The sequence below is a fragment of the Atta colombica genome, unplaced genomic scaffold (genome assembly GCF_001594045.1).
Source record: "Atta colombica isolate Treedump-2 unplaced genomic scaffold, Acol1.0 scaffold163, whole genome shotgun sequence".
NCBI lineage: Eukaryota > Metazoa > Arthropoda > Insecta > Hymenoptera > Formicidae > Atta > Atta colombica.
The window spans coordinates 1,097,864-1,110,939 of NW_017259254.1; the positions used below are offsets into that span (position 1 = coordinate 1,097,864).

Genomic DNA, 13,076 nt, shown 5'->3' on the forward strand with positions numbered 1-13,076 from the left:
TCCGGTATACCTGTCCACATGCGAACAACAATAGCGATTATGTTCGAGATTATTACCACTGAAAGAACCATCTTTAAAAGACCTCTATCAAAGATTCAATGCCTCTTAAGTGCTAGGTGCAAGAGCTACAGTTAAGAGAATCTAATATCAGGTGCAGTTGTGTTCGGGATTCTATCAGATCCTATTATCATCCCCGGAAGGCATGAATCGATCGGTATTTTTATTCGCGAACTTACGCCTCAACGCACCGCGTTCTCGTGACGCCGTTCCTCTATTAGCACGCTTTATTTCTTCCGCAAAACATCGTACCACTCCGTTGTACCTCGAGCTTTTTTTATAATCCAGCTTTATGACGCAATAAGTACATCGCCGCGCGTACGCGTGTGTGCGTGTGCGCTTGTCGATGAGTGACGTCACTACCCTATCGACTACCCTAAGCAAGATGTGCCGATGTAACTACTAAGTCTTTTTTGAAAAAGAAAAATACGCAATCATTCGGAATTATTTCTAGAAGAAAAAGGAAGAATATAGCATGTTATAAAAAGAAATTGCCCTATGAAGAAAATTAAATTGCGCTATTATATTTTCCAAGTTTTCCGATAAATCTTTTTGTCCTGTATTTTCGCTACGCGTTTTATGTTAAATATTGTCACTTTATTGCCATTATCTTTGGTCCAAACAATCCAAAGTCATATTTACTGTTAAATGCGGAAATTACAAGCTTTTGTTTAATTACACAAATTCATGTTGTTTATAAAGATTATGCGTTTTGCGGATTTTCTCCGTGTCCAGATTTATTCTTGGAATGCCAACATTTCATGAATCTTGCACTTTATCAGGATGAGGAGCAGCTTGATACTTAATTAATATATGTTGTTATTAATTATTTATTAATTTTATTAGCAATTGGAAACTATTTTTGATATCGATTCACAAATTAAGTCTTATATCCGTAGAACAGATCCATTTTCTTTTTTAATAAATGAATTGTATATTTAAACAAGCAGATTTATCTATAAATTATTATTATTCACAAGAGAATTAAATAACTTATCTTCACATACATATATTTGTATTGTTAAAACCAATCCTTGTTAAAACTTTTGTGTTGAATTTTTAATGTACACGAGTTAATTTAACATAATGTGATTATGTTATTTGAATGTTTTAAATCACTATTCAACATTTCTTAATGTTAAAATAATTTATGAATAAATAAAAAAATATCATAAAAATAATATAAAACATAAAATTAATATAATATAAAACGTACATCATAAGCTAAATGAATAAAACATACGTAATTAATTTAATAAACTAAATTTATAAACTTTTCTTAACATAATTTAATTAAATTTATATAAATGTTAATTTTATCGAAGAAATGTGTCTTTCATAATTTGTTTTCAAATTGTTATTTTTGTCATAATTAATTTTTACAATATTTGTATTTATTTTTAATATATTTATTTTGTGTTAAATTAGTATAAAAACTTGAGAGGATCGTTTGAAATATGTGAAATGTGTTAAATTTAATACAAATTTTTTATTTGCGTAGTGAAACATCAATCACGGTAAATTGTCATCTTATCTTTTACATCATAATTATAGATAAATCATGAGAAACCAGGTGAGTTGTATTTTACAATATACGTATAATTCATATACGAATGCATATATCATGTTTATTCGCTTTATTATACATTCATACATGATAAAAATACCTATCAGTGAAGAATATAAAAAAGCCATACATGATAAAAATACATTGGTATATCATCGTCAGAGAATCGCATATTTATGGATACCGGTGACGTTCGAGGCAAATGAATGTATCAACATTCGGAGCATGGTATTCCTTGCGAACCTTCATGTTTTTTCACACTCCTCTCTTTGGTTTCTCACAAAAATTCGTAACCGCACGTCCAAGGCTGGACGTCGCGAGAACGATCAAATACTATGCTTATCTCGTACAAGATCGTGATCGTTAATAAAAAGACTCTTGCGTTTTCCGATGCGATCAACGAACGAGAGTCTCGGGGAAGTAAATCTCGTATTTGTGCACGTACGCGAACGTAGTTATGTATCCGCAAGCGTAATTATGCTCGGGGCTTACCTATTCGCGTGCATTTATTTTCCACGGTAGTAGCTCGTTTCATCACGCTTGCTTTCTTCCGAGCGCGATGCCCAGCGATGCTGCAGCTAGTTTAGTTCAGTGACACCTACTCCGCAGCGTTATTACGCGCACGCAACGAACGCACACGTCGCGGCCGCGCTGTGCACGCACTTTGCGTATCATCGTGCCGTGCGTGCGAACTCGCCTTCGATACGGATGCTCCGCCTGACGTAGACGCGACCGAGAAAGCCGCACGGAAAATCTCTCGGCGCTCGATGGCCGTCTGCATATCATCCATCTGTTTTTGCTCTGTTTACCTATGTAGGTGCATATAGCGCGCCTCTCAGGACACGCTCGGTTGCGCGCGAGCTAAGAAAAGAAGTTTATCAGCGGATTAATTTGCTTTAACGCGTTAATTATCCTTTGAAAAGTAATTTGAACAAATTGCGAGATTAAAAATTAAAGTATAAAAATTGAAAATAAGATATATTGTTAAAAGAAATGACAGAACGAAGTTCCATTTATGCGTGAGCTCAGAAAATATAATTAATAATATACGATAATAATTTATTTTAATATATATTAGGCTGTACTTTTTTTTAATTGAAGTAATTTTATAAAAATTTTGTATGTTTGAAATGTATAGCGTTAAGAATTTTAAATTGAAAACTAATAAAATTTATATGATAAGAAGCAAAAGTGAGCGATTAATAATAATTGTATTATCTAATTACAATAATTTATGCTAAATCTTTTGGTTCTGTTAATTAGTTTATATTAATTAGCTATTTGGAAATCGAATGAATAAGCAATTTATTTGTAATATTCGAAATATATAATAGTTAGCGAATCTTTCTTGAGTAATGTACACTAGGAAAAAAATTTAGTGAAAAATTTCAGCAAAATTTTAATTGAAACAATTTTTAATAGCAATCAAATATTTTGTTTATTCAATAAAATATTTAGTTACTTCTGTATGAGATACATTTTTCCTCTAAATAACAAAAATATTTATTTATATCAATTAAACAATTTAATTCGCATAAAATTACAGTTCCGCTCAGTATATTTAACAAATTTTTAACAGCAAATTTTTGATTTATAGAACAAAATATTATTTCTAATATTTATATGCCTCCAGCAAGATTTGGAAAAATAACTATTTTGAGCAAACGTATACTTTTTGTCTCTTCCGATTACAGATAGAACGCGAGTTGATTCTGTCGTCAGGAGACAAGAATTCTAAGATCCCTATTCTTCACGAGTACAAACAGAGGACCGCTGGAAGAGTCGCCATCGCGCCGGATGCGCCGATCAAGCAACAGGCCTGGGTTCAAGAAGTAAGTCTGATCTTACTTGATAATTCACGGTGGATAAACCGCGCTGATTTCTTCGCGTCTTTTCTTCCGGACAATAGCGGCTAGCGTAACGAGATGCTTGGGTCACTTGTTAGTGCATTCTCTTCCTTTTCGTGTTTCTCACTTATTTGCATTCTCTTGTTATTTAAAGTATATAAGTAATATACATTCTTCGAAGTAAATATAAGTAAATATAAGTAATAAACTAAAAATCTAAATGAATAGTAACGTTTCATCGAAGTTAAACTTCTGACGGTAGCCAGAGTAAGGAAGTTTTTTACCTACTTTGAGGACAGGTTTTATTGTCTGACGATTATTACGATGTTACGAAATCCCTCGGTCGTCACGTGTGTGCAACATTAAACGTGCTACCTACGCGAGCGTCAGTAGGCATCAGAAACACACGTTTCTTTTTCCGGTTTTATACCTACTGATATCTTAAGACATAAGAGAAGGACGTAGAAATTTATGTTGATTGAAAGTAGATGTATAGATGTGTATTTTATGTTTTTTTTTATAAATTACTTGCGTATATAATTGTTGTGTCGATATAATTGTTGTGGTGATTGTTATCTGTTCTATCTTTGACTTGTATGTTATTATATTTAATTCTTTGTTCTTTTATTAAATACATTTTATTCTATTTATTTTCTTGCTTTCTTATTTTTCTATTTTCTTTTTATTAAGGCTTAGCAAATATTTCATATATGCTTTGTAAATATGAAATATTTATAAAGAATATAAGAATATAAGAAATGTTAAATGTTAAAAATTTTCTTGAAAAATATACGGAAATATTTTATTGAAGAATCTAAAATTCTAACTAGATACAAATCTGAAAATAATTTTGTTGGACCACGAAAATAATGTAAGAAAATTATGTAGGATGCTCAAACTGATGGTTAGATTGTCAAAACTTTTTGTAGCATAACTTATCATGCTTGAGATTTCTATAATTATTTTGATGGTTCAATATCTGTATTTAATTAAATTTTTAGATACTTTAGAAAAATCGTTCTTTTTATTTAACTTTTTTTACAAGTTACATTTTTCTATTAATATCAGCATACATAACAGCAATTTAGTTTCTTCAATCAAAAGTCATATTTTTTTATTTCATATTTTCAAGTTTGGATTCGTTGCTAATTAGAAATGTCTTCGTATTACTGTGATCGTACTACCGGAGTAAATTACATCCTGCACGATCATCACTGGTAAGATTTGTGTTAACGATGTACCATGAGAAAGAGAGATGACATTGCTGTGTAGTATGACATTCCCATGTACATTAAAACAAAGTGATCTTAAGTTACAACTATAGTACACTAGGTATAAATATTTACGCTGCGAATGGGTCTCTTCTGTTTACAAGATTACACGCTGGGTAAACTACAGTTATTGGTCCTCGGGTAGTCGTTGGCCGGTCCGATTGATCCTAGAACGATGCTCCTTTATGGAATACTTCGAGCATTCAGTTCTAAAACAGTGATGCTGCACTGCGTGTACCAATGTCGTAACAAAATAGAAATACTCTCTCTGTATATGCACCTATCTTATGTTCTTTAGTCAACTTTTTTCTTGAAATGATCTGATTTGCGCGAAAAAATTAATAAATTTTTCATTTAATTTCTCAGGAGTTCTTTAAATTCTTATAATGGTAACTTTTTTTATTATATTTTTAAACATAACATTTAAGTTTTTTTTTTTTCATTGGACTGTGTGGAAGTTGTAAGGTTCACACAAAAATATTACGTACCAATATCTGTTTTGATCGGAAAAAAAATGATTTTATTAAAATATTTAAAAATTTAACTAGATACACACACAGATTTGAAAATAATTTTGTTAGATCATCAAAATAATTATGTAACATTTCATATTGATGACAATATTGCAAAAAGTTTTAACATTCTAGCAGCTAGTTTAAACATCCAACATAATTTTCATAGTCCAAATAAAATTATTTTTAACTCTAGCTAGATTTTAGATACTTCAGCAAAACCGTTCTTTCCATGTGAATACAGTCTTCTCCTTCATTTATTAAAAATTTCTCGATTTTTATTTACTATTTTTTTTTTTCATTCAATATCGTTGCGGTCGTTACGGAGAATAATGCTGTTGAATTTGGCGAGAAAGGACTTGTAGATTACGATACAAAATATCATGCGAGTGCACTGAAGGGATCACCTTTCCGCGATTTCGCACGCAGCCGACGAACTCGATACGCTTCGGCGTGCAGAATGGCCAACTTTCGTTGCCTTTCGAATTACTTAAATCTACTTTACATAATACACATCATCGTGCGACACGACACTTAATCAGCGTCGAACATGTTCGCAGCATGTCGTGCTGCGCGGAAGGTACACCATCCGCTCCGTAGAGACTCACGTAGCTCGTAAACTTATTTCCAGCGCTCTCAGAAACCCTGGGTGTTGCTAACTTCGAGGATTCCGCTTAAGTAAATTTTTCCCTACTTTTGTGGAAGCCACGTGCTACAGCTTTCAGCCTTGTTTTCTCTTTTTAACGACACGTACGGCTATGCTCTACACTCTACTCCGCTTTAGAGCAATTTTGTTGTGAAAGTTCTTCTTTGTGGAAATACTATGAATTGAAAAGTTCGATCAAAAAAGAGCGCGCGTACATATATAGAAGATGCAGAATGCAACATTATTTTTCATTTTCTCTTTTTATTTATTTTTTTATTTATTTTCAAGTGAAACAACTTTTTGAAAAAGTTACATTTTTACACATATACTTCACATCATTAATTTCTTCTGAAAAATACAAACAAAGATTTGTAGATTTTCAATTGTTGTCAATTGATATAGGAGATGAATGGACAGTCTATTAGCAAATTTGATTGGACACTTTAATCTATATATATATAAAAGTAATATACAAATTAAATATAAAATACAGAATTATAAAATACAGATTTTATTTAACAATACAATAAAATGTATTGAGGATTTCATGGTTTAATTCATTTTTTTATATTAAACATATATATTTTTATATATCAATTTGTGTGCATCAGTACACTGAGTACATTCAATCGAATTCATTCATCTACATATATATTTATAGATATATTTATACATATCTTATAGGTACATTTTCTCAATTTTGATATAAAGTTGATATTGTTTTTTTTCTTATTATATAATAATAAAAATATAATTGGATTCGTCCTTTATCGTCTTCAGTTTTACACCTTCTCTTATACATACATAGATATACAGGGAGTCGTGATTTTTCGAAGTATAGCGCGCCGGGTATGAAAAACTTCGCTTTTATCTTCGGTATGGCTGTAATCCCGGCACGGTATCAGCGTGGCCATAAGTCAGAGAGCCTTTTCCGTATGCGCAATGCGTGTCCGCAGGGCCCTATGCGTCCGTTGTTATTCCAAGCGCATCTCTCTTCCCGAGAACCGTAGGATTCAGTACGTTAACTTTAAAATTGCCGAGGCAACGCATACCGGTCACCGTGGCCGTTAGAGCTGATGTCTGATGTCCTCCTTCGAAGGGAATAGTATTCGAACCTGAAAGGTCGATAACATATTATTTTATTTTACGATCACTGTCATTATATAGCCGAATAGAATCATATCCCAACCACATCCCATCGCGTCACGTCACTGTATTCTTAATCACCCGTGTGTTGTGACACGAGTTTACCATATTAATTTAACGACTTTACTACTTCAGGAAGATAGAAATACAGAGCATCAATATGGAAAGTTTATAGTGTACAATTTACGATGACTAATTAAGATTGTTGATTTCTTGGCTATACATATAAATATAAATCTTACTGATCTCTCGTATAATTAATTCCATAGATAGTAGGTTTTAGAAAATTTAAACATATTTTAACTAAACATATTTTATCTGATTTAATATTGCACGTTCTTTTTGGTGTTTTGAAAGATTAAAATTTTTCTGCAAGACTAGAAAGAAGTTTTAATTACCTTCTTAATTATTGATAAAATATCAGAATTATTTATTTTTGTGAAATTATTGTTTTTATGGTTATTAATAAATAAAACAGTCACTCTCTTTTTTTTTATCATGTGGAAACTTTAATAATATTTCGCGTTTATCCTGCGTTTTCCAATCTTTTAATTTACTTTGACCAACTATATGTATATATAATCTTACACCTTTATAAAATTTTTATTTTAATGTTTCGTTTAATGTTTGCTAAAAAAGCATACGGTTTTTAAAACATTCCTTTTTGCGAGGAAAGATAAATCCCGAGAATTGCATCTCAACGACATTTGTTTAAATTATGAATCCTTTCTACAGTTATAACATAATGGGATAGTTTGACTTTACATAATTTCACGACAGCTGGTCCCCAACTATAATCGTTAAAACTGTGAGAGCTTATTTTGAAGTCGCCGTTTTTATTAAACGATTCTCAGCGAGAAAGCACGTTTTTGGAACAAACTTTAGATGAATTCCGCTGGAAGTTAGATGACTTTGGGACACTACTTATGTCATAAGTGCATGCTTCATGCTATGAAATGCTTCCCGAAGAGAATCATTTCTGACGAACTGTACGCGAAATTAAGATGTCATATCTCGGACTCACGCTCCTTATTGTGCAATTTCCTGTGACATAAAGAAGGAAAAAGAGATGATACTGTTATATATTTTTTCCAATTTACTCACAGTAATGATCTAAATTATCGTTTCTTAAACATTTTTTTGTAGTATAAAATGAATAGTTAATTTCTAACAATTATATTTATTATTAACAATTATTTATAATTAAAAAAATATTTCAAAAATTATTTTGATTGGCATTAAATCTAAAAAAGATTTTAAGTAGTTAATAATAAAATAAAAAAAATAAAAAAAAACATCTTAAAATTTAAAGATAATAAATTAAAAGAAAATAAAAATTTGTTAGTACATTCATCTTTAACTCAACGCAATATTTTTAATATACTCTCTTCTGAATCTAAAGCTTGCACTGGAAAAAAAATCTGATTATATTGATGATGATTGATATGATCAGAATCTCCTGCTTGTTTATTTTCTATCAGAAGTTTTTTCCAGTGTTGTAGTCGCTTTTTCTTATGGTAAAAGTTTAATGTATTTTCCCTATTGCTTTTTGACGTACAAACTACGTAAACAATTTTCCTCTAACAGATTAATGTATGCTCCTGGCGAATAATTTAATATATCAACTCGCTAACAACGGAGCGGCGAACTTATTCAATTTTAATTAGACTTCATTTTCTCTCGCGTTTAGATGGTTTTTAATCGAAAGATAAGTTTCATCGATGCCTAAGTGGTGAGTATCAACTTTGCGAGATGTTCGTTTTTGATGCTGCCGATGTAATTATGTACTCCTCATTTAACAGCTTAATGGGATGCATCTAACGAAACCGCCCGCACCGTGCCATTACGGAATTAATGAATTTACATAGGACGTTATACATTCCATAATTTACGCATTTATAGAGGATATTTTATTAACGATGTGTGCCGATCATTAACAATGTGCACTCACCAGACGAATGCGTTTCTTCTTTTTTTTCAGGGAACTCAGATGCAGGAAGTAAGGCAGGACGGCCAAGCGAGAAACTATCAGTCACAGGACGCCTACTCGTAATTACTTCATGCTTACTTCACGCTTGCATTAAATTACGTTCCTCCTGTAAAGATTCAAGAGAGAGGCCTGTGTGCCTATTGTTTGATCTCAGATATAATTTCTTTCTTTCATTCTTGCATTTATCTCGTTTATTATACAATCGATGCTAAGTGAAATAAATTGTTTCTCCATTATTAACGGTGATATTAATGCATGAGCAGTATTATCGTGCTTGCGGCGCATATTATAATAATATCGCTTTAATCGCCCTCGAGAGATTAAACTTCCTATTGTACTGTATTCAGATCGTCTAGTGGAGCGGTACCGAGGACGACAAAGATTGACGAGGAAAAGACAAAGTCACTCTCCAGAACTTATCACACGATTAAGGACATGATCTCGAGTCGTTTCGGACCTAGTCGCAAAGACGTTGAGCCGGAACCGGAAGCCAGTTTGAACAACGTCACGGAGGAGCTGCGAAAGTCGAGCAGGAGCATCGACGATGATGATACTAGGAAGAAGGAAGGAATTTACGGAAAACCTCGCGCACAGGAGCCGCCGGTTAATGTGCAACAATATTCAAAGAATGCTTACGGTAAGTTGGATGCGATTGAGCAAGATACTAGTCGAGCAATTTGGCGCGTTAAGGCGCGATGCTCAACGAGGTGCCGTTAATTAGTTCATAAATGTTGATGAATTAATTTGCGGAAAGCCTGTTGAGCGGAACGTTAAATGGTGGAGTTGCATGTTTTATAAATATGAAACGGTGTATGCAAGCATGCATGGTCTGCGTGCATAGCAACACAGGCCTTTCCGCTTCTAGAAAAGCACTAGCCGAGTTCTATTTGCAAAAAAGTTAACATTATGAAATCCATCGCAGAAGAAACACTTCATATCGTTTATTCATTAATTTGTCTACACAAAGTGGTATTAATTAATTAATTATCACGCAGTTGGGAGTGTAAATATAATTACACACAATAAAGTGTAGAAATACATTAAATATTACTATGTAGCAATTCGCTACATTAACTATTAAATATTACTATGTAGCAAATCAATTTATAATTTAAAAAAGGAAAGTTGCGAGAGTTCCATTCGTAATTATCTTTAAATGACAACAGCCAAGGTAACCATTATTTGTCACAACTCCTGATTGAAAATTTATTAGATTATACATCTCCGATTTTTATTTAATAAATGAGCTCACCTTGCCACTCGTAACTTATAACTTGTCACTTATAAGTGCACGAGACTTTCCTCCTTTTTACGCGGCATATTATTCGCATTCGCTCATTGTGTAAACCTGTAAATTCACAGTATACGAAGATGAGAACCTTGCACGCGCAATATCACCGCTATTATTTCGCAATCTACCGTAAACTTTAATACACGAGTAATACCTTTCCGTTTTTAATCGCTCACTTAAATCGAGATTAGCGGTCGATAAATGAACATTAAATTTCTATAAACGGATGTAAAATTAATGATTCACCATTTTAACCGTCAAATAAAATGAAGGAATAATTTTAAAGTCTTTTATGAGACGAAAGAATGAATAAGAAAAAAATTACGGTCGTCGAGTCGTTGAATATTTAAAAGATGATACACATATATGTTGAAGAAGATCGATTACAAGATTGCATATAGCTTATTCGACTATTTCTGACGATTGTTTTTATGCAAAGTTTTTTTCCTTAATATCTCAAATTTCATTACACTGTATATATCCTTATATCTTTTAGCATTTAAAAGTTTTTCTCTATAATTTTCCTATCCTTAACGTTTTGCTCTCCTCTATAATTTCTATAATCGTAATAAAAATTTGTTCGCACCATACGTGTGCTTCAATGTATGTAGTTGGCACATAAATGGAGGAGAAACTTTCCTTTTAATTAACTTCAGTAGTGCGCATTGCATATTCATACATTTTAGCATTCCTGATAGCGTTCAGAACGAGCATGTACGTATATGATGCAACGTTTCAGTTACACTTCAATATTTGCGTGTGTATTGAAACAGTTACTTCAAATCTTCACATAATACACATAATACATAGATGCATTTTTAATATGTAAATTTAACTAGAAATGTAACAAGTAACGGAAAAATAATATATTTAACAGAGAAAAATAACGTTATTTAAATCACATACAGTGTACAATTTGTGCTGGTATTAATTAATCTTCTTTGTGTAACGAATAGAAATAATATAAAATATTTGCTCTTGTTCAGGTCAGTATGGTCACTCATACGGCTATCAAAGCAATCAGCAAAATGTACCTCTACCAGGCCAACTGCAACCGACCGCGACTATTCAGCCGAATTTACCAGGGCAAAGCGCTCAGCTTCACGTAACCCACCATACTCCGCCAGGAGGAATTCAAACAGTTCATCAAACTCAAGTTCCTGCTTTTGGCCAAACCGCGACAGGTGCGCAGCAGGTGCAAAATGTTACGAGGGAGTATATGGTTCAGACATCGGGCAGTATGACCGGACAGCAAATACATCAAGGAATCCATCAGAATCCCACGCAAGCACAGGTACATTTCAAGATTAAGATGAGAAATGTTCATGTCGATGTTTGATTTCAATAAAACTTACTGGTATATAAATGATGTGAAAATTTGACATTAACAGTTTCTGTGTTTTCCTGTCTTTCAGAAGTCAAACTGATCAGTTTATGTAATATTCGAATAGAAAAATGATGAAATTATGAATTAATTGTGTATATTAAAATTAAAGAAATTATTAAAGGTAGAATTGATCACAGATTGTCTTCTGAGAGTCGCATGGAAAAAAGAGCGTGACAATTAAATAAAATTTTTTAAATTATAAATTATAAATAATATGAATTAAAAAAATAAAAAAATATTTATACAGATTCTTATTTCTTTAATAAATTAATGACACTAATAAAATTAATGTTACGCTATAAAATAAGATGTTGGTTCGTTATTTCATAAGATTAGCAGAATTTTTTAATCGTTTTCTTTTTTAAGCTCTTCTTTCAAGGATGTAATATTATTCGAGATACTTTGTCTTGAAATATCCTTAAATAAAAATAATTTTCTTACCTTCCTCTGTTCTCTTAAGCTTTGATTTATTAAAGTACAATTAATTTCATTTAAACTTTTCTTTAAGATAAATTTAAATCGGTTTTTAATAAAAAGTATAATTTATTTCATTTAAACTTTTCTTCAAGACAAATTTAAATTGCTTTCTGATAAGGAAAGATAAACATATATGTTTGAACGAAATACTATTCGCGAATACATTTTTGTGGCATTGCTCCGTAATATCGACATTCTTACGAGGGTGTGGATATTCGTTGCGTGCAGGAAACAGAAACTCATTGGCGAATGAAAAAATATGTCTCATAGCTTGTCACCTGTCTCTTCGTGACATCTCTTTCATATAAATTTGAATAAAGTAATTAGATAGTCACATATAGTCAAGTAACAACCAATTATGTTTCGTACAAAAGCTGATTGATATACTCGGAGCATTAAACAGCATAATGTAATATTCGAATGATAACACGTATAACGTAGCTGTGACACGGCTTGCAGGAATGTTCCATCTATAGTATAATGATTGATACTCAGCAGCGTACTAACATTTTAGTTTGTTAAATAACGGTTGGTATAATGATAGTGAACGCGTGCAACACGCGCTATGGAACGCTAAATCACTGACGAAGTGCGCGTATATTACTCATAATGATGCATCTCAACAACTTTCTATGTTGTTGCGTACACGATGGGAAAGATTCGTAAAGAAGTCTGTAAAGTTTACATAACCACGTTGAAAATTGTACGGGATTACTTTTTTTTATAATGTGATCTATGCAATAATGATGATTAATGTTGATGCATAGTATTGTGGTAATTAGAGTAAGAAAAAACCACAAAAGAGAGTCTCAACATGAAAAATAACAAATGTATAAGTAAAATTCACAAAATCTTTTATGTATAAAATTATAAAATATAATTTAT

At 32.1% G+C, this 13,076-nt stretch overlaps 1 protein-coding gene across 3 annotated transcripts in view; it reads left to right on the top strand.

Annotated features, from left to right (window-relative positions):
• LOC108685994 overlaps window positions 1-13,076 on the top strand; it is a 26,706-nt gene that overhangs the window by 6,770 nt on the left and 6,860 nt on the right. For all 3 annotated transcript variants that reach the window (XM_018191020.1, XM_018191021.1, XM_018191022.1), the window contains exons 3-6: window positions 3,319-3,456; window positions 9,028-9,095; window positions 9,384-9,673; window positions 11,314-11,621. In XM_018191020.1, coding sequence (XP_018046509.1) covers window positions 3,319-3,456; window positions 9,028-9,095; window positions 9,384-9,673; window positions 11,314-11,621 — 804 coding nt within the window. The remainder of the gene's footprint in view (window positions 1-3,318; window positions 3,457-9,027; window positions 9,096-9,383; window positions 9,674-11,313; window positions 11,622-13,076) is intronic.